The sequence below is a fragment of the Scleropages formosus genome, chromosome 22 (assembly GCF_900964775.1).
Source record: "Scleropages formosus chromosome 22, fSclFor1.1, whole genome shotgun sequence".
Classification (NCBI taxonomy): Eukaryota; Metazoa; Chordata; class Actinopteri; order Osteoglossiformes; family Osteoglossidae; genus Scleropages; species Scleropages formosus.
In genome coordinates, this window is record NC_041827.1 from 9,983,220 (window position 1) to 10,004,612 (window position 21,393).

At 46.2% G+C, this 21,393-nt stretch overlaps 2 protein-coding genes across 5 annotated transcripts; one reads left to right on the forward strand and one right to left on the reverse strand.

Moving 5' to 3' along the window:
• Positions 1 to 902: 902 nt before the first annotated feature.
• On the forward strand, positions 903 to 10,492 carry LOC108918557 (zinc finger protein ZXDC). Of its 2 annotated transcripts, none has more exons than XM_018725956.2 (10): positions 903 to 4,073; positions 4,596 to 4,748; positions 6,538 to 6,616; positions 6,881 to 7,011; positions 7,188 to 7,358; positions 7,814 to 8,535; positions 8,685 to 8,769; positions 8,891 to 9,060; positions 9,183 to 9,284; positions 9,657 to 10,492. In XM_018725956.2, the coding sequence occupies exons 1-10, from the start codon at positions 1,922 to 1,924 to the stop codon at positions 9,741 to 9,743; spliced, it is 3,852 nt and encodes a 1,283-aa protein (XP_018581472.2). In that variant the 5' UTR covers positions 903 to 1,921; the 3' UTR covers positions 9,744 to 10,492. The 2 variants fall into 2 exon arrangements, with proteins under 2 accessions (XP_018581472.2, XP_029103656.1); XM_029247823.1 differs by having other exon boundaries at positions 8,945 to 9,060.
• cfap100 (cilia and flagella associated protein 100) lies at positions 10,485 to 19,282 on the reverse strand. Of its 3 annotated transcripts, none has more exons than XM_018725960.1 (15): positions 19,092 to 19,282; positions 18,652 to 18,721; positions 17,974 to 18,080; positions 16,738 to 16,927; positions 16,497 to 16,564; positions 15,940 to 16,103; positions 15,403 to 15,483; positions 14,660 to 14,832; positions 14,356 to 14,473; positions 14,066 to 14,114; positions 13,796 to 13,950; positions 13,383 to 13,518; positions 13,012 to 13,214; positions 12,684 to 12,777; positions 10,485 to 11,137 (listed from the first exon to the last, which is right to left on the reverse strand). In XM_018725960.1, the coding sequence occupies exons 2-15, from the start codon at positions 18,686 to 18,688 to the stop codon at positions 11,015 to 11,017; spliced, it is 1,698 nt and encodes a 565-aa protein (XP_018581476.1). In that variant the 5' UTR covers positions 18,689 to 18,721; positions 19,092 to 19,282; the 3' UTR covers positions 10,485 to 11,014. The 3 variants fall into 3 exon arrangements, with proteins under 3 accessions (XP_018581476.1, XP_018581473.1, XP_018581474.1); XM_018725957.1 differs by having other exon boundaries at positions 14,356 to 14,506; XM_018725958.1 differs by having other exon boundaries at positions 14,356 to 14,506; positions 17,974 to 18,077; positions 19,092 to 19,223.
• Between the last annotated feature and the right edge of the window lie 2,111 nt (positions 19,283 to 21,393).

The following is a 21,393-nucleotide window of genomic DNA, read 5'->3' on the forward strand; positions in this document are numbered from 1 at the left end:
ACCTGCCGTAATGCTTAATCAGTTATTTCTGTCAATCACTGGAAACAACAGAATTATCTGTAATGGTTTCAATGCTTTCCTCTTTCCTTACCCTTTGTACCCTTTACTGGTTGGTATGTCCATATATTGCTCTACTGTTTTTTTCCCTTCTCTTAGTCATTTCATGAAAGTTTGGGGCAAAATTTGTGGTAAAAACACCATGACAAGTGATTTTCAAATGTTGACAGCTGATGGGAATAGTCTACCAGTGATGCCCTGAACTGTTTATCTACACAAAGTTTGTGTTTGTAACACAGAAACCAGGAAACCATGTGCATCATAAGGCAGCTACTTTCACTAGGTCTGTATTAAAAGTAAAACTGGATAGCGAATTTGTGGCCTTATTTTTCTTTACACTTTTAGGGATTTGATTGTTGAATTATGTGTGTTGGTGTGGGTAGAGAAGCTGGGCGTGATGATTTAGGGATATAGAGCAGTTCTGTTTAATGTGTTGATTTGAGAACTAGAAGCATTTGTGTTGTGCGCAATTAAATGCATTATGTTCATTGTTGAGTCCTCAGGCCAGGTTATGTAGGATGATTAAGACTGTTTGCATGCATACGCAAATGAAGACACTCTTAGATTCTTGTGATGACTTCTATAATCCATGAAATACCATCCAAATCTGTGTAACTGATCTGTAAAGAGCTTTATAAGTAATACCACTCAAAGTTTTATTTGCAAAGTTACTGTTCCTGACCATTCATGGCACCTTATTCCACCTTAGTAGATACAGTATATGACAGTAAGATAATGGAATGTAGTTTGCTACTTACAGTATTTCTTAAAAGTCTACACCATATCTATAATTTATAGTAAGACATACCAGAGACAGTTTTACATTCTGGATATGCACTCTGTGGTAATATTACATGCATAAGTGTGGTAATCTTTATGTCTTATCCTCACTATGTAGTAAATAGCTTGGACACAACATTATAAAGTGGCGTTGTGTCCTAAAGAACTTGGTACTTGGTAGATAATCACTTTTCAGGTGTAGAGGACATGCAAATGTAGCTGTCTTGGTGAAAAAGGTAATTTAATAACTGAAAAATGTACAGTACACTTGTAATGGTTGCTTAGTGTTTTCGAGGGAGTTGTTTTTCAAACATGTTTGTGTCGGAACATCAAAACGTTTTAATATATAGAAAATTTATTCAGCATATGATTTTCTATGACTATGTATGTAGTCAGGTGGTCAGTTACTTCATTGTTTGAACATATTTTTCTTATGTCATTTACGAATTTCTCTCATTTAATCACTCTGCACCAACTTGTGAGAATATCCAACAATGGTCAAACATTGCATAAAATTAGTTGTGTTAGATTAATACTGCATTTTATACTCATGCTTTGTTTGTGCCTTTTGTCATTTTATTTTTGACATCTGTGTCAAGTTTATGAGCGGGTTTACATTTGTGGAAGTATCATGGAAGAGTGCTTAAATGGCTTGCGGTTACAAATTGCTCCTTTCTTGTATGAATGTAAACATATCAGACAATATTACAATATTAAAGCACTTTAAACTAAATGACTGGGCTGAAGTGTCTTCCTTGTGTGAAGTTAGTCGGCAGTAACTGGGTTCCATCAAACACCACGAGTGTGAGCGCAGTTACATCTGACATTACGCTATTATTGATTCACTGAATAAAAAAAACAAATCACTGCATAATCGTTAAGACTGTGCAAATCCTTCTAATTCAGTGATAACATATATTATAATTCAAAGCGCTTCAGCGCTCCTGAAGAGAAAATTAACACGAATAAATGGGACTCGTTTCAATCCGTTCCGTGTCGCAGTCCCAGGCCACAGTTTATCTCCTACCACAAGGGGGCGCGGCTTCCCGGATCTTATTACACATTTGTGAAGGGCGGGCCTTTTATGTGCCGCTGCTACAGGGATACCAAGATGGAAATTCAGGGGCTTTCTAGAGCCCAAAACACACAGCAGCAACATGGCGTCTCCTGTCGGCGGGACCTGTCCCGAGCTGGAGCGCGGATAGACGCGCCGCGTCGCGCCGTTTCCAGCCAGCTCGGGCTCGGCGATTATTTGGACGCGCACGATCTGGAGAGTGACAACAACAACAACCGGCCTGGGACGTCTCCGTTTCTGCTGGAGGAAAATGGCAGCGGTGCTGGTGGTGGTGTTCCTGCGCTCGACAACCCCAAGCAGCAAGAGGATCCCCGCAGCAGCCCCGCCGCGCGGCAGGCGCGAGCACAAAGCGCGAGCGCGGGGCTCTGTAACGTAGGCGGCACGTCGGCGACGACAGCGCCTGGGAAGGAGCCCTCGCCGCGACCGGACTGCCCGGGTCCGGGAGCAGCAGCCGCGGGGAGGAAGTTCACCTTTGACAACGCCGCCGGGGACAGTCACAGTCACGGTGCCGCGTTGCAAATGGCGCTTCCTGTCGATGTGCTTCAGCAGCAGGGCCCCTTGTTGCAGCCGACGCAGCCCCGAGCTCCGGTTTCAGCGCTGCAGCGTCCGGCGGCTGCGCCCTCCTCCGCCCCCGACGCTAGCAAAAGCGACCTGGGCGCCTCCGGCACGCACCGGAAAGACGAGCAGTTTTACGTGGTTTTCAGCGTCGCGCACGAGGGCAATGGGTCCGGCGAGGCAGACTCGCGACGAGCCGCGTCCCGCGCCAGAGAGGGCGACACGGCCGCCGCCCAGGAGGAGGAGGAGGAGCCCCCCCGCAGCAGCAGCAGCAGGCAGGACGCGCTGATGGAAGTGCAGAGCGGTTCCGGCCTCTCTGCCCCCGAGGAGGAAAACGTGTCCCAGCATTTGGCGGGAAGAGTCCTCAGGAAGCCTTGTCCCGCGCGCGGTGCGACGACAGGTGACCGTGCTGCTGAGCTCAGGCTGGCGGTGGGGCCGGGAGACCGCGGTAAGAACGCGGTCACGGTGGGCACGCCTGGCGGAGGGGAGCGGCATCACCCCCAGCAGCCGTCTCCCGGCGAGGCGGACGCAATGGAGCACGCGCCCGCCGGCTCCGCCCTCAAGAGCCGAGGAGCCGCCGCGATGACCCACGGCGCCTCTTTTCCCGAAGCTGTTCAGCTGAGCGACGCTACCGGCTCCGCTTACCTTCCGGAGCTGAACGTGTCCGCTGTGTCGACCGGGGCCTGCGGGCCTTCGAACGCTTCGCCCTCGGATGAGACCTTCTCCGGGACCATCATGATCAATAACCAGAGCATCGTGGTGACCATTGAAAACGGGGTGCTGACGTTGCTCGCCCCACAGGATGGTCACAGCCAGAAAGAGGATGCCGCCGGCAGCTTGTTCAGCTTGAAGGAACAGCTAGGGGTGAAGGATCACCAGGATATCGTGTTGATCAATTACGACAGTACCGCCAAGTCCTTTGGAAAGAATGGAAATGTGGCTGTAGGCGCCGTCCAGTATGAGGAGCCCAGAGCCTGTTTGTCGGTGAATGATTCAGGGCTGACTCTAGAAGAAGATTGTACCTTCTCAGATCCAGGCTCCGTCCTGGATTCGTGTGCCTCGGCTAAGGACGGGACATTTTGTTCTTTAACAGAAGGAGAGATGGTGGACCCTGGTTCAAAGGTTGGGTCCCACGACAGGTTGATAACGTGCGATGGCGAAGACCTTCCGTCCAGTAAGCTCTCAGGGTGTGTAGGAATGATGTCCAGGAAAGGAGCCTTGGTAACGTACCGCTGCCCGCAGTCAGACTGCAGCAAGACCTTTGACACCAAGCACAAGCTGAAGATACACCTCCTTTCTCACACAGAAGACCAAAGGCCGTTCAAGTGCCCGGTAGAGGGCTGCGGCTGGTCCTTCACGACATCCTACAAACTCAAGCGTCACCTGCAGTCCCACGACAAGGTGCGGCCGTTCACTTGCGAGTGGGAGAACTGCGGCCGCAAGTTCACCACGGTGTACAACCTGAAAGCGCACATCAAAGCGCATGACCAGGAGAACACGTTCGTGTGCGAGATCTGCAGTGAGCGCTTTCGAAGCGCCACCAGGCTGGGCAACCACCAGCGCACCCACTTCGAACCCGAAAGACCCCACAAGTGTGAATTCCCAGGTAGCGCATCGAGGGTATTTCATCTTGCTCTTAGTGCTGATGTTTATGGTATCGTTGGTTCGTACAAACCGCCAGCTTGATCTCTGTGAGGACTCCCGTGTCGTCTGTTTGAAAAACGTGCCTACAAATGCTGTTGAAGTAACACGTTCTCTGGGCAGCGCGTGGCGTAGTCGTTAGAGCATTCGCCTTGCGTTGAAGGTACCGGGTTTGGGTCTTCCTACTGTTGACGAAGGTAGTGACCCCGAATGTAAAAATTAACCCTGTATTAAGGCTGTAAATCACTTTCAAGAAAAGTCAGCTAAATGAATGAACAGATATATTTTTAATGCGTTACCAAGTTCAGCCACATGGAAAGCATCAGCTTTGTAGGTGTACATGTCATACTGCAGTTGGTGTCCTCATCTTTGATTTGACAGTGTTTTGTTAGCAATTTCTGGTAGTTAATGCAGTAAGATATAACCTGTGATAATAGTGCTCTGAGCCATTTAACCCACTGAGAGTGCTTGGCTCTTGTTCTCCCAGGCTGTGAGAAGACCTTCATCACCTTCAGCGCTCTGTTCTCCCACAATCGCACGCACTTCCGAGAGATCGGCCAGTTCACCTGCAGTTACCCCGGCTGCGACAAGCGCTACGACAAAGCCTGTCGCCTAAAGATCCACCTGCGCAGCCACACAGGTACCCAGAAACTTCCCGTGAAATCCTCCTTTGGGGCAGTTAGGGAATTCATAAAGCAAAAACTGCCATTTGACAAAGCAGAACTCATAATGTACACACATTATGTGCAACGAATTCCAAAAGAGTTGGGGACAGTATGGAAAATGCTTATAACAAAAAGTAGTGATTTGTAAATTGACCTGTATTCAAACTAAAGCAGTATAAATACAAGGGATTTCATGTTTTGCTGAATCAAATGTGTTGTTTTTTGAAGATACACGTTTATTCTGAAATTGATGCCTGCAACACGTTGGGGACAGGCATAGCTTAAAACTAATAACGATGTGACAAGTTGAAATAACAAGGTGGTGTGAATGGTGTGAAACAGGTGAGGCAATTGTGTTGCAATATATAAGGAGCCTTCAAGAGCAAGGATGGATTGAGGCTTGACCATTAACAGGTGCGTCAGCGAATAATCCAGCACTTCGAAAACAACGTTCTCCAAAGACACATCGGTAGGTTTTTGGGCATTTCACCGTCTACGGTGCACAATATCGTGAAAAGATTCACGTAATCTGGTGAAATCTTGGTGCATAAAGAGGATGGCTGAAAACCACTTCTGAGTGCGTGTGATCTCCGATCCCTCACGCGTCAGTCTTAAAAACCATCATGCGTCCAGTGGATATCAGGACATGGGCTTGGGAATACTGCGGTAAAGCTTTGTCAGCCAACACCACTTGCCGCTGCATCCACAGGTGCAGGTGAAGGCTTTACTATGCAGAGCAGAAGCCGTACATCAACACGGTCCAGAAACACCGCTGACTTCTCTGAGCTCGGTCTCATCTGAGATGGACAGTAGCACAGTGGAATTCTGTTTTGCGGTCCAATGAGTCAACATTTCAAATATTTTTTTGGGAAAAAACAGCCATTGTGTTCTCTGGGCCGAAGAGGAAAAGGACATCCAACCTGTTATTAGCATCATGTTCAAAATTCAGCGTCTGTCATGGTATGGAGGTGTGATAGTGCCCATGGTATGAGTAACTTGCACATCTGAGGGCACCATTTAATGCAGAAGGATATGTACAAATTTTGGAGCAACATACGTTGCCACCCAGACACTGTCTTTTCCAGGGACGTCCTTGCGTTTTCCAGCAGAACGACTCCAAACCACATTCTGCGCGGATTACAAGTACATGGCTGCACGAACAGAGAGTGCTGGTACTAGATCGACCTGCCTGCATTCCCAACCTGTGTCTGATTGAGAATGTGTGGGACGTTATGAAAGTGCAGATAATGTCAAGGAAGACACCATACAGTTGCGCAGCTGAAGACCTCTGTAATGGATGAATGAGGAAAATTCCACTTGCTAAACTTAACCAGCTGGTGTCTTCTGTGGCTAAATGCTTGATAAGTCTCATTAAAAGACACGGTGATGTTAGCGCGTTAAACACTTGACCGTCCCAAATTTTATGGAATGCGTTGCAGTCATCAATTTCAGAATAAACGTGCATCTCTGCGTAAACAATTCAGTTGATGTGGTAAAACATGAAATACCTTGTCTTATACAAACTGTCTGAACACAAGTCAAAGTAAATGTACAAATCACTTTTTGTTTTTATTAGCACTTTCCATACTGTTCCAACTTCTTTAGAATTGGGGTTGTGGCTTAAATTTCAGTGCATGAGTGGCAAGAAATGTCACTGGTAATGTAGCAAAGGTTCTATGATGGACCATGATTCTAGAGCTCAAGACAATATGCTTCTTCCCAGCAGTATGTAATGGTGACATGTTTTCGTTCGCTCTCTTGCAGGTGAACGGCCATTTGTGTGCGACTCGGAGGGCTGCGGGTGGTCCTTCACCAGCATGTCCAAGCTTCTCAGACACAAAAGGTATGGAAGCGGGACCGCTGTAATGTTGCCTTAACGCTTTGTTGTCGTTTGTGTATTTCGTGGTTTTGAAGTCCGTTCCTAATGGAATGCGCAGGTTTGTTGGATTGAAGAGAGTAGTGATAGATGTGGAAACTGCCACACCTGTGATGCGATGCCTTAACAAAAATTGTCTGTCATCTGTGGGGAATAGCAGATCAGAGGAGCACTGATACTGGCTGCTCTGCTTGCCTTCACTCGTGGAACTGTCCTGCTTTTGCGTTTCAGGAAGCACGATGATGATCGGCGCTTCACCTGTCCGGAGGAAGGGTGCGGCAAGTCATTCACGAGGGCCGAACACCTGAAGGGCCACAGCATTACACACTTGGGCACCAAGCCTTTTGAGTGCCATGTGGAAGGTGAGCCTGACTCTTTCCTCACACAGTCAAAAACTCATTTGATGTGTGTGTGTGTTTGGGTCACCTCAGAGCTTTGAATTATATACAGCTCTTAGGCGTCTCTCTTGGGGTGATGTTCATGTCGGAGTTAGCGGAAAGAACGGGCTTTCATCTGCTCTCCGTGGCTCTATTCACAGGCTGCTCTGCCAAGTTCTCGGCACGCAGCAGTCTGTACATCCACTCCAAGAAGCACCAGCAGGATGGCGCGTCGCTACGCACACGCTGCCCTGTCGCCAACTGTAGCAAACACTTTTCCTCCCGGGGTAGCCTGAAGAGCCACATGCTGAAACACCATAATATCAGCCCCGGTCAGTCGCCTCCTGTGTTTGCCACCGTTGATCTCCTCAGTCGGGGTCGTTTTGTCTGCCGTCGTTTCGTTTAGTTTTTGTTTTCCTGTCTTCCGTGAGCTACGTTTCTGTGATATGTTTTGGAGCTTTGCTTAAACCTGTATTTGGTTATTGACATGTCGGATTTCTTGATGCTATTGTTTTACTTTTGTATTGACATTTGAACCCCTGTTGTACAGTGTTTGTCATTTAGAGATTGCATTAGGCTTTATATTGTACATCTTGAATTGCACCCGGACGCATCAGTGGCGTGACTTGGGTCACTAGGTATTTCAGATCTTGCAGCAACAAACACTTTCAACCAGGTGACCCAAGCATGGTTGATCAGATAACACCCTGCTCCTGAGTTGCTCTTCCTTGAGCTCAGGAACACATCTTGCTCATGTGATGTGACTGTGTGTTTTGTCCATTCACAGACTTGCTCAGTCAGTTGGAGATGACCACTTCTCTCACCCCGAGCAGTGAGCTCACAAGCACAGGCCCAACCGCTGGGGACATGGACCTCGGTTCGCTCTTCTCTAGTGTCCCAGGAGGAGGTGCTGGTGTGACTGTAGGGCCAGGGACTGTGGCTGCACCAAGCTTGACTATGGACATGTCGCTGGTCAGCTCTGGTATCTTGACCATTGATGCAGCCTCAGTGGGGACTACCCTTGGAGCTGCTGGGGGGGGCTTGGCCCAAGCAGTGGACCCTCTGATATTGGCAGCAGGGGCTGAAGTAGGACCCCCAGGCTTTGACGGTGGGCCTGCTGGAGTGCTCCCCCAGGGAACCCTGAACTTGGATGATGTCCAGACTGTGAATCCAGAGGCCCTCGGCTCCCTAGCTGCATTGGCTTTGCGAGCTCCTGCTGGGTCAGACCACCTTCACACTCTCAGCTCCTCTAGTGTACTGACTGCAGAACCCCCAGCCTCACTCACTCCCTCCAGCAGCCTTGCAGCCACCCCTGGCACGGAATTGCTTTCACCACCCTCCAAACCAGACAGGGGGAGTGGCAATGGCCCCCTTCTGGGCAGCACAGGTGTGTTGGGGCAGCAAGAGGGCAGCAAGGTGGTAACCCAGTTTGTGTTTCCTGGTCATGCTGGTAGCTTCAGCGCACAGAAGGATGCGGAACTCAATGCAGCTCCAGCCTGTTCCTTCTTGGTGAGTCAGGAATATTGCCTTGGGTAGTTCCTGCTTATAGTCCCCTTTAACATGGCTGAGCCTTTTTGTTTGTTGAGGGGGAAACCCACATCTTTTTGCCAACCTGTGGTCTGTAAGTTAATGGATGAGCTATTTTTTTCCGTTTTCAGGAGAGTGGGGGGTCAGCTCGGACTGACTACAGAGCTATCCAGCTGGCCAAGAAGAAGAAGCAGAAAGGCCCAGGAGGTGGTCCTGGTAATCACTGCAATTTGTCTGTTCTGTAAACTACATAGATTTTTTTTGTGTGGTGAATGTAAGATGCCTTAAATTAAAATCGTAGCAACAAGATAATGCTAAAAAAAATTTAATTTTGCAGGCCAAAGTCTGGGGCAGAGGAAGAGCAAGAGTGCAAAAGGTGCTTCTGTTTCAGCAGCTGGGGTTGCTGCAGGTGGCCGTTTCACCGACAGTGTGACCTCAGCTAGCGGGGAACTGACTCTCCGAGACCCTGTCACTGGGACACAGTATGTTCAGATACAGCTTCTACAGGTGAGCACTTCTTGAGGTTTGGTAGGAGTTGTTAGTTACACGACAGAGGGTGGTCTTCAGGCAAAGTTCGGGGTGAATTGTTGGTACTCCGCTGACCCCTAACTTCTCTTTTATGCTGTCAGGATGACCCAGCCAGTGATGGGGAGCTGGCCTTCCAGCTCAGTTCTCAGACTTCAAGCTCCCACTCACAGCTTACTGTCGACCTGCCTGTCAACATCCTGCAGGTTAGGAGTTAATTTGTCCTTTCTGATCATTATATGCTATGTGCTGATGCATGTGAATGATGTCTAGTGCAGTACTGATTACAGTAATTGATGTAATGCTTTAGATTTTACAATGCTATGCTTTGTAAGCAGGTAACGTACAGATGCACTAAGGGCACTGAAGTGCTCTCGGGAGAGGGGTGCTGAAATTGTTCTTGCTCTTCTTTGCAGTGTGAATGTGTCCCAGCATTTGTATTGTAATATCTTCCCCTGTGCATCATCTGCAGTGTCTTTTTCTAGTCTCTGTCAACTTAATATTGTGTGCTTGTCTCTGAGTAGTTGGTCTCATGTTTGAGAGCAACGTTAGGAGTGTTTCTGATGTCCTCTGTGCAGGAACCCCCAGTCACAGCAGAGGATGATGCAGGATCAGATGCATCACAGTTCACTGGAAGCACCATTAACCTTCAGGACCTGGAGTGACTGAGGGAGTGAGTGTGTGTGTGTGTGTGTGTGTGTGTGTGTGTGTGGAGCAGTGCACAGAGCCAGCATGGACAGCTCACAGATAAGGACAATGCAGGAGGCTTTTCATGAACTCCACAGACATGAGGGACAGATGTTGGACAGAAGCCCACTGTCCAGTAATGTAAATGTGGAGATATTTGAGTGGCTTTTTGTAAAGTATATTTTCCAAGAGAATAAAATTTCTAAAATGACCGTTTTGATAAAGCTGGCATTTATATGAATTTATACCTAAGGGGATGGGTATATTGAAATCGGCAATCTTGCACCACAGAACAAAATTTTTGCCAGGGATTTTCTGATTTTTAGGGGGGAAAAAACTCATGTGCTTTTGATGTTCAAGAAATGCTGTGTTGTTTAAGAACACAGTTAATTTTTACCCATAACAATTTACCAATGCCAAAAAGAAAGCTCTCTAAATATTGGTAGATCAACAGTCAGCATTTCTACCCAGTTCTTGTAATGGTGTTCCAGAAGGGCATTTGAGTTTCTTCACCTTCCGATTCTGCTCTCTCAGATGTTTTTGAGTTTTTTTTTTTTTGCCTTTGTCATGACATTTACTTGCATTAAAATTAATGGAAGAGATGGTGTTTGTTAATAATGGTTTTTATTTATTTTTCTATTGTGTGAATCCTTGTTTGGTTAATGAATTTTATTTTTGTCATGCTAAGATTAAAATCCATTTTATATGTTTGTGTAACTCATGTACTTTATTTATTAGGTTTGGTTTATGAAATGGAAAATCAAAGTATAACAGTTCTGAATAAACTCGGTGAGGCACAAGCGGGAGTTGTGGCTTTAGTTTTAATTATTTCTCTGTGATCTCAGCATCTAGGTATAAAACTGAGACCTGAGATGCACATGGGGACAATGTTTCAATGTCTGAAATAGATTTCCCAGCCTTTGCTTTTTTTGTGCTGTAGTTAAAACTGAAGTTGCTATTTCAAAAGGCTGTAAATTTTCCACAAGAAACATTTACTTTAAAAAAATTATTCAATTTCTGTACAAATAGCAGAAACGAGGTCCTTCGTATCACAGGGCAGCTCCTTGTCATGTACCCATCTATATTTCTGGGGAAGGATGCTGGAGCTTTCTTTGTATTTTTGTGCATGTTTTTGTAAAACAGATATTTATGTATTTGCAGAATATTTGCCAATAATGCAGAGGAATTTTCAGTCCAAAAAAAAAAAATAGCCAAGAGACATTAGTAAAACGCTGGGGGGTTGATCTGTTTATCTGCTCATGGTGAAGAAGTAGAGTTGTTCCTCTTTCTCTTGATCGGTGCTTTCAGTGTTCAGACTCTCCTTTGTTTTGGTTGCTGGTGGCTTTGACCTGTACATCAGCTTCTTTCCAGTCTAAAAAGACAGTATTATTAAAACATCCTTTAAGAATGAGACTTGCAGACCGACATTCCAAACACAGGAATAAAGGATAAATTAAGTTAAAGCAGCATAATGTTGGACGTGTTATAAGTTGGATAATGTTCCACTGTCAGTTAAAGCACACAAAATAGCTATTAGCAGGTGCTGCAGTTGTTATAGTAAACAGGGCTTACGTTGCTTCTCAAGTCCCTAAAAGTGCTGTTCTAGTGCTTTTTTTTTATTTTTAATGTTAAAGCATCAATATATTCTGATAACATTACACACTTGCCAGCCACTTTATTATGTACACCTGGACATTGACTCCTATGGCCCACCCTCCCCAGTTACTGAATCACATGGTTGTGGCTCAATACATACAGCATGCACAAAGCACTGAGAGGTCCACAGTTTGATGAGATGTGTGATCTAGGTGACTTTGAATGTGGTTTGAACAGTGGTGCCAGTTCCAGTGGTTCCAGCATCTCAGAAACAACCACACTCCTGAGATTTTTGCACAGTACAGTGTGGAGATGTTACAGCAAATGGTGTCATGGATAGCTATCTAGTCAGAGGCAGCCCTGAGGGTGGAGAAAGTGTCACTGATGAGACAGGTCAGAGGATTAAGGGCTGACTTATGCGAGGTAGCAGGTGGGCCACAGGTAAGCCAATAATGGCTTTGTAAACAAGTCTTGTGCAGATGGGTCTTTCAGAATGCTCAACTCATCAGATCTGGAAACCAATGGCTTACAGTAGTAGGAGACCATGCCAAGCTCAGGACAAGAAGATGAAGCTGCAGTCAACATGCTGTCACCGAAACTGAGTGACTGAAGAGTTGAAAAACATTGCTTGGTCTGTCCAGTGACTGTTACTGCTGTGATATGCTGATGTGAAGTTCAAAAACTGGAAGGAAAAGGAATCTGTGGACCCATCACACCAGTTTTGAACTTATCTACACAGTGCAGTGTGTGGGAATCTCTTGAATTTTTTTTTTTTTAAAAGGCTCTGCCTAAGCATCATTTGCATGCTACCAAGCACTAAAATGTTGTTGCTGACCCTCATGCATCCCTTCATGGCCAGCGTACCCTTTCTCAGACTGATACATCCAGCACAAACCAATCTCCCGTCACAAAGCACAATATAATCTTGGGATGATTTTTTTTTTTCTAACAGGAGAATACCTTTTCTGTACTCCAATGGCCTGCAGAGTACCAACCTCTCAACAGATGTGATGAGATACACATAAGTACAATGAACATGCCACCAAAAAAACTGCAGGAATTGTGTGAAGCTGTCAAGCCACCTTGGAAGGTGTGCAGCACCCTGTTGCTGAATTTGTGCTATTCTCAAGGCAAAAGGAGATGCCGTCCGGTACGAGCCAGGTGTACCTAATACAATGGCAGGTAAATGTTTAAAACTGATCTCTTAGGCTCCAGCCCACCCAGGTCCTCCACTGGACAAATAATTATTGTACAAGGAATTATGGATGGACTCTGTGCTACTATTGAGAGCTGTGTGTGTATGCGTGCGAATGATCCCTCACCGTCTTCTTAATGGCTGCTTGCGCTCTCTCGAGGGACTTGCGCAGGCGCTCTTCCTGGTGCTGTTTCTGCTGCAGAAGCTTCTCCTCCTTCAGCCTGAGGACACAGAACAGGTTGTCAATCAACCACTCCCATGACCAAGACCCATGATCAGCACACTCATAGATGGGCTCTTTTTAATATTGTCTTCTTTTGAGGCCTTACCCTTAAGAACCTATGCCATGTAACAACTCTTCTAAAGCTGTGTTTTTAGAAGTGGCTCAAGTTTGTGAAATATGTCTCCATGAATATTTCTAACAAATGTCCACATGGAGGAAGAGTAGCTCAGACCTGAGTCTCCTCTCCTTCTCCTTGGCCTGCTCAGCCAGCAGCACTCGGTCCCGTGGGATCAGCTCGACAGAATCCAAGAGCTCGCCGAGCCGCTGCTCAACAGCTGTCAACATCTGCACTGGGCTGAGGCTGACCTCGCTGTTCCCGGTACAAGTGCGGTACACTTCCTCCACCTTGCGCCCCAACAGGTCCAGCATGGCATCCTGTGACCAAAGTAGATGGAAGAAGGGCAGTTCTTGCATGCTTCCCATTCCAGGACTAGAGCAAATTCCAAAACACTGGTACCTTTTACAAGACAAAGCTATTGCTGGGCTTGTTCATCTCTAGTGTTGAAGATCACAGAAAGTGGGTGTCCCAGCATCCTGGCCTACCTGGTCCTCCGCAATATCCTTCCCACAGGAGAGCAGACGGACCTTGAGCTCCACCTCAGCTGCCCTCTTCTGCTCCTTCTCGATGGTCCGTGTCATGGTATCAATCTGCTGCATCAGCTGCTCAGTCTCCTGCTCCCTGCTTGGCCAAAAACCATGGAATATTCAAAAGCAGAAACTGGCGAAGTACAGCTTGATTGACCGGTGGGTGGTCACTTTGGTAAAAATCCATTTTAAGATGTATAAATGACCCTTGAGCAAGGTACTTACCCTAATTTGCTCCAATAAAATTACTCAGCTGTATAAATGGATAAATAGTTGTAAGTAGCTTAACATTGTAAGTGGCTTTGGAGAAAAGCGTCAGCTATGTGAAGAAACATAAACGTAGAACTCGCGACGGCTCCTGCAGCGCTCACATCTTTTTGCGTGTAGAGTTCATGGTGTGAGTGTACTCCTCCAGTGCCTCCTCGGTCTCTCGGGAGTTCTGGATCAGGCACAGGTTCTGCTCTTCCAGGTCGCTCAGCAGGTCCAGGAGCTGCTGAGGGTGTGTGAAGTACAGCTGCGGCTCCTCCTGCGCGGGGCGACAAAGAGGTTCCTGTTCCTCGTAAAGCAGCCGTAGCGCAAGCACGACGACACGCAGCTCGTCATGCGTCAGAGCTTCAGAGCTGAAGGACTACAAGCCTGACCTCATCGTTATCGGATGAGCTAGCATCTTCTGTCCGAGATTCTGCTCTCCTGGAAAAGGAAGGAAATGAAATGAATCGTATGATAGCAAAGCAACCTTGAGGTTCTCCTACACTCAGCTTTCCCTGCTGGTGGCTCATCTGACTGAGTGAGCGCTCTCGAAAAGAGTGTTTTCAGACATTCGTTGGAATTCAAGCATCAGTAGCAGGGGTTTCTGCACAGCCGACAGCAGAGGAGAGCAGCAGCGGGTCTTGTGTGTTGCTGGAGTGAAGGTCGCTGTAGAGCCACTCACGAGTCCTGGCTTCTCTGACTGGTGGCCTTCAGCCGGAGTGTGGACGGCGTCCTGGTGTCTCGCAGAGCTCGCAGAGCCCGCAGCTCTCTCCCCGCCCCGGAGGCCTTCCTCTCAGCTCCTGCGAGCGTTTCAGGAGGCGGGACTGGAAGTGCTGGTGTGACAAAGAGCAGAAGAACGCGCAACGCACTGCCAAGGAAAGCCAGTCTGAACAAGGAACAATACAGCTAAGTACGTGTTGCCTTCTTTTTATACGTCATGTTTCTTGAGTATTAAAATTAGAGTGTAAAGCAAAGAGAAACGGTACTTTTTCCTGGCTGCTCTCCCCTCTTCCCCTGGTCTTTGTCAGGGAGCTGAGGCTTCGCCCTCCTCTTCCGCCAAACCCGTTCTTTCTCCTGCCACTCCAGGGGTGACAGTTTGGTCAGAAAGTCTCTGTACATGGTATACTCTGCCAAGGTCTCCTCAAACTTGGAGATGTCACTGGTGGGTCAAAACACACACACACACACACACACACACACACAGGTATGCACGCCAGAGTGGATTAGCACGGAAAAAAGAAAAGACAGACCCTTTAGTGAGGAATACGGCTCTAGCTACGCTATTTGTCCTACCTAAAGGCACTTTTTAAGACGAATTAGAACTAAAACAGTTCTGTACTCAACCTGGATTGATGCTTGACTTCCTACAGATGTTCTGTTTTTTGAAACTGCTGTATTATTCAATTAATTTTCCCAATTAACCTACATGTCAATATCTTTGCAAAAAAAAAAAAAAAAGGCTAGACAACAGGACGTTGCACAACACAGAAATTCTTCGCACTGTACATAGTGAAGAGGACATGGAACACAGATCTGGAACACAGAGCTGGAACACTGCTTGGCGCAACAGTTGAAACCTGTCTTGGGTGCAGTACCTCTGCTCCTGAGACCACACTCCCTGTGCTGTTCCTTACATCTCAGGTTTTTTCTCATTATTTTTTGCTAGCCTGTGAGGTTCTCCTGGTCGAACTGAAAAACGTTACCAGTGATTTCAGAGGGTCTCTTTTACCTTTTGATGGCTGCAATTTTAGACATAATCTTCTTTATTTCCGACATTTTCTCCAGTTTCTCCCGCGTCTCTTGTTCAGCGCTGGGAATTTAAAATCGGCCAGGGAACAGAAAAGAATATTGACACGTGACTCTATTCATTGCGCAGCTTGCAGCGAAATATGAATATGCCTTTAAATATATGCGGACATCTGAAAATGCCCCCTTCCCATCCACCTTTGTTGAGTCAACTGGACCGCAGCATTCTCAGAAGGTGCTTATGTGACACGTGCTACTGCACCCGTGGCTGCAGACAAGTCGAAAACCCCACAGGTTATCCGCTACTTTCGAAAGGTGCCAAACCGAATGACAAGGTAGGATTCCTTCCTTGGCTGCAAACCAGCTCATCACAGTTAGTTGCTGTAGGAAACCCTACGGCTCTGTGCCGCGCTCTCCTGAACACAGGTCTCCGTACTACAGACCCATTTCTAAGCACAGCATATCCACGCCAGAGGATTTCGAGGGAGTATCGGCGCATCGCCGGAACGCAGCCCATTACTTTTTTACAGCCTCCACAGCGTTTCTGTCGTTCTCTTTCAGGAAGCTGTCGAACATCATGACATCTTCTTCCAGGAACTTCTCCGCATTCAGGAGTTTCTTTTCCTCTGCGGCAGCCACCTCCTCCAGATGACTGATCTCCCCTCGCTTCACGGCCAGGGAGTACTGCAAACGGTTGGAAAGAGGGGTCAGAGAGCAGAGGATCTCGGGATAGGAACTGCTGCAAGGGGTCAGAAGTAGGAAGCAACGCAGGGAGAGAAAATAACATAACCAAAACGTAACTGCACCGCCCAACACTTCAGACTGCTAGGTGTAAAGGAGAGGAGATAAAGAGAGCTGCTGGATCTACTTTTTTTTTATAAAGTTTAATGTTTCAGGTTTAAAAGATTTCTCCGTTTACTCCTCTGACTGACATGGCCTGGCTTGTCTCACACCGGTTAACCCCGTCAAGCCTTGATGCAGGAACAGAGGGATGAAATGTAATATGCATTGACATGTGCAAGTTATTCCAGGAGAATTATGATAATGATAATATTGGAGAGTGTTCATCTTCTTTACCTCCAGCAGGAACATTTCTCTTTTCTTGGCGATAAACTCACTAATGGTCTCTTTCTCAATGTTGTGATCTGTAGATAAAAAGAACTGTAGGTTAGAGAGCTGTCAGTGATCAGCTATTCAATAACATGTTTCTCCTATTTTAAAATTTGCCAATATGAGCCCTTGCATACAGAGGATGAGATATTGGAAGCTTTGAAAAAAGGGATGAGGAATATCACAGGACAGTGCTGTCCATGAGTACCTTTCAGCATGGCTATCTTCCCAATGTGGCTCTCCCTGAGCTCCTGAGCTTTCTTTTCAGCGCTGCTGCCCGACTCATCTTCATACTCCGCCAGGCGCAATTTCCGTCTCAGCTCCGCACGCTTGCAGTTCATCTTCCCGATGTAAGCGTGCTTCTCGTGGACTTTGAGATTCCGAAGCTGTTCTTGCTTCTGCAAATCGTTCACGCAGCAAAACACAGCGAAATCACGATGATGGCAATGATGGTCAGAGATCTTGGTAAAATGAAGATGCCTCTGCTCTTTAAAAAGGTCCTAACAGGAAGTCTTCAAGTTTGGTGGAGAGCAGCTTCGGTGTTTTACATTTATTTATTTAACAGACACTTTTGTCCAAAGCAACTCCCAATGAACTCTATGTAGTGTTACCAGCTCATAGACCTGACACATAGATTCACCAAACGACTTACACTGCTAGGTAAACTACTTACAAAGGGTCACTCAACCATAGATACATCAGTGGAACACACTCTCTCTGAGCGAACCTGAACAGCATGCCTTTGGACTGTGGGAGGAAACCAGAGCACCCGGAGGAAACCCACACAGACTGAGCAGGGATCGAACCCACATCCTCTCACACCACCCAGGCACTGTGAGACAGCAGTGCTACTCGCTGTGCCATCATGCTGCTGTTTTAATGGTGCACATTAACAAATACATGACTCCAAACATTATATCTAAGTTCAGGGTTGGTACCGGACCCCACCAAGCATTTTTCTGTTTCCTGCTCTGTTTGTGACTTTCATGCGTGGGGTATCGAGGTGCACTCAGGAATTAGAGGGTATCCAGGTTGGGAACACGAGAGTTCCACCGATGTCCCAGTGTTGTGGTCTCAGTGCTCTCTTTGGACTATAAGCTCCAGCATACGCTAGAGCATGACCCAGTCAACAAATACATCTCTGAGGCCATAATTCTCTTACAGAAAAAGGCAGCTTGTTCTCGTCAGATGAGGTAACGACTTCCTCACTTGAGCAAGTTTAATTCCTTCTAGTAGCTCTGGGCAGTGATGAAAGAAAACTGGTGGTAGAAGCAGCAGAAATTAAGTTCCTCAGTAGGGTTGCCAGGTTCACAGCCCAAGGTACCATGAGGAGCTTAACAAATCCGAATGCTTTCAAAGCCGACCTACCGTCCCTCCGTATAGAGAGGAGCACCTTGAGGTGGTTCCCCCAGGAAGTATACTAGCCGCAGCGATTCACATTCACCTTCTTTCTTTGCTCCTTTTCCTTGTTCCGGAGCAGGAAGATGTTACAGTTGGCAGGCACTTTGAAAGGGTTCCTCCCTCGCTGCAACACGTCGCTCCCAGCACCTGCTCAGAAGCAAACATGTACGACAACCTTCTCTTAACCTTGGCTGAAACATTGAACGCATTTGTCACAAAGCATGCAGTAAACAGATCCTTCGATAAAACAGCGAGTTGCCATTTTTTTAAAAACTTGTTGCCGTTTCTAGTAGTGCCGATTAGTTCAGTTGTTTTTATAAATGCGTTCGTCTTACTAGTTTTTAAATCCGCGCGTACTGCTCGCCAACAAACGAAACACTTCAGATTTGTAAACTTTGGTACAGACTATAGCATTTCATAAAATTTTAAGATTATAATTTCACATCAACATTTCAGTAGCAGGAAATATATATTTTTTTGTTGTCATTGGTCTGTTTGTGATTCCAGACAAGAGCTTCTTGGTGTAAAATATAATTGAAATATTGATACACTTGATCTTGTATTATTATACATGATTTTTATATTAATATACTTTATATATGAATACAAGGCCTAGATGGAACTTGGTGTACTAGTTCAGCATACTTCCAGCCTTATGTTACCCCAACAGCATGGTGCTAGCAGTGGTTTTGGTGTGAAATGTGTAGAAGGTACCACTTACCATGTGCTGCAGACTCTTCCTTTGCATCCTCTGACATCACTGGACCAGACCAGGACAGCAACGATTTAGTCTAAGGTATTACACAGTGAGTTTTCTTTTAGGATGCTTTCTATACTGTTTCTTTTTAGCAGTGCTTGCATATACTGGCACACCACATCTGTTTTAATCTGGCAGCCCCAGTAAGACTAGCCATGGTAACAGTGAGCCATCCAGCAGTCGGATGTAATTGATTTATTTCACGCTGTCAACCCACTTCATTGTCAGACTAAGCAAAAATAACGCGGAGAGGTATTTACATCTCTGCATAATCATTTATGACTTATCTTGCCTTTTAGGAGTTTCTCCATTTTCTTGATCCTAGTATATTATCATTAGTACATCATCGTAGTATCTGTGACTTTCCTTTCCTTTGTGAACTGTACACATATAAGGTGCCTTACCTATGCAAGATGTGTGTTACCCTCTCCAGGTACTTCGTGAAAGTCTCCCAGCGCCGTCTAGACCTTTTGATGCTGTGGAACTGTTCGGCGTCACGTCGGAATCTCGCTGCGGCTCGAAGAATTCCTTGTTTGGGTTCGGTTGCCGTGGCAACGTTTGCAGGACGGCCGCTAGATGGCGATGCGGCACAACGTAGTACGTGTGTGCAGCGCGGAGCTGTGGGTACGAATCGGCCGCGACTGCAACTAACGTAACTATTTGTAAATATACAGAAAGAAATATATTGCTTGTCTTGTATAGGCACTGCGCACTGTTTTTTTGATTGATTTATTTATTTATTTATTTATTTTTACAGATGTTCAATTGCTTTCAAGATGCTTACCGACTCAGTGCTCTTTACTATGCAAATACTACCACGTTTAAAAATGAAATGCACGTGTTAAACAACCTTCACACTTTTTTGTACTTATTTTATAGTTGTTAGCAGGGTGTTCTAATTGCCAGGAGAAAGGCAGCTGGCTGTTGCGCACGTTGTCACAGCAGATTACCTGTGCTATTAATGATAAATGTAATAAACATATGGGGGGTGCGGTGGCGCAGTGGGTTGGGCCGCAGTCCTGCTGTCCGGTGGGTCTGGGGTTCGAGTCCCGCTTGGGGTGCCTTGCGACGGACTGGCGTCCCGTCCTGGGTGTGTCCCCTCCCCCTCTGGCCTTACGCCCTGTGTTACCGGGTAGGCTCCGGTTCCCCGTGACCCCGTATGGGACTAGCGGTTCTGAAAATGTGTGTGTGTGTGTGTGTGTGTGTGTGTGTGTAATAAACATGTTTGTGGCTGATTTTGTGTTTCCAGCTTTATTGTTGGTCTTATTCTCTTAAGGGCTATTGCCTTACTTGTTCACATTTTCCCCTCTGGTGCTAATTGCTTGATTTGGTATAGAAGTTGAAGCTGTGGCTTTGGGGAAACGACGTGCCGTCTCCAGTCTTTCTCTCTTTGGAGCTGTCCAGCCAGCCTCAGGCACTGTGGACGTGTGCGTGCATGTGTGTGTGTGTGTGTGTGTGTGTGTGTGTGTGTGTGTGTGTGTGCGCGTGTGTGTGTGTGTCCCACCGTAGGGACGGTTGCTCCACTGCGTTGGCACTGTGTGCAGTCCATCTTGGCTAACAGTGTGATGGCAGTGAACTTGACCATGCATTTCAAAATCCAGAGTCTGACACCCGGGCCCTCGTTTCTATGGATACAAAAAGTGCTTGGATAATTCGTGCGCTTGGCTCTTTCAACATTCAGCGACATGAAATAAACCATTCACGTGACAAACACACTCTGTCCCTTGACTTCTTGTTCCAATGAGTGAGCAAGACAAGTAAGAGAGCGGTGCATCTGGACTTCCTTACACACTTTACTTACGGTACTTATGTGTACATGTTAAATCTACTCTTACTAAAGGTTCAAAAAGGCACTGAGGGCTTTCAATGGAAGAGTTGTTGTAGGAATTTGTTCTTTCTATAAATTTCATTATGGAACACTTAATTTAACAGGAGGCTCTTGGAGGAACTCATAATTCCGTGCAAAGGATCCAAAATCTTTATTTCAAGAGAAAGGTTTTACATACAAACTCAAATCAGCTTTCACAAAACATTCTTTCTTACCAGAAGCATTACATATTATAGTACTAGGTATATACCATAACTGGACAATGACAGATGAGAAAAATGCTTAACTCACTCCGTCAAATGAATGGTGAATGCTTTAATATTCTGAGTATCCTATTTGCTTAATAAGATAATTTACAGCTCACTGTGTAACGTAAACCATAACTTAATAATGCAGTTATTTGTGTGCTACGTTGAATTTGTGCTGCAACACAGTGCTCCAACTTGACTGTCATCAGCTGGTTGTTATCGTGCAACCTTGTAAGCACTATTTGGATCATATAGACACGTCTCTGTAAATTGCCATGAATGAAAGGATCAGGTACGCACATTTTTGGTTGATTATTCAGTCTGCCAGTATCCAGTTTTATGTATCTGGTCTGGTCTTATCGTTAATCGCTCTGGATTGTCATTTACACGGGCCGTGACATTCAGTCGTGCATGATGAACTAAGACCAAATTTGAAAACTGTGTCAAGCGGCTGTGTGAGAAAGGCTGTGAGCTGCACTGCATTGTGAGAAATGTGTTCCCATGTTCTCAGGCTTCATCTTATTCAGGCCAGTCTACAGCCATTACAACAGTAAGTTTATTTATGAAATCATTATTTTTCGTAAAAATTTCGTATATTCCAGGCCCTTCACCGATGAAATTTCTGCGAAT

What these genes read in the sequence shown, in the direction of transcription:
- LOC108918557 (XM_018725956.2), top strand. Translation starts at nt 1,922, where the DNA reads ATGTGCCGCTGCTACAGGGATACCAAGATGGAAATTCAGGGGCTTTCT. An exon ending in AAGCTTCTCAGACACAAAAG is followed by an intron (nt 6,617 to 6,880) that starts GTATGGAAGCGG and finishes TTTGCGTTTCAG; the next exon opens with GAAGCACGATGATGATCGGC. An exon ending in TTCAGATACAGCTTCTACAG is followed by an intron (nt 9,061 to 9,182) that starts GTGAGCACTTCT and finishes TTATGCTGTCAG; the next exon opens with GATGACCCAGCCAGTGATGG.
- cfap100 (XM_018725957.1), bottom strand. Translation starts at nt 18,688, where the DNA reads ATGTCAGAGGATGCAAAGGAAGAGTCTGCAGCACATG. An exon ending in AAAAGGAGCAAAGAAAGAAG is followed by an intron (nt 16,928 to 17,973) that starts GTGAATGTGAAT and finishes AACGATTTGCAG; the next exon opens with AAGCAAGAACAGCTTCGGAA. An exon ending in GAGAAGGAGAGGAGACTCAG is followed by an intron (nt 12,778 to 13,011) that starts GTCTGAGCTACT and finishes CTGTGTCCTCAG; the next exon opens with GCTGAAGGAGGAGAAGCTTC.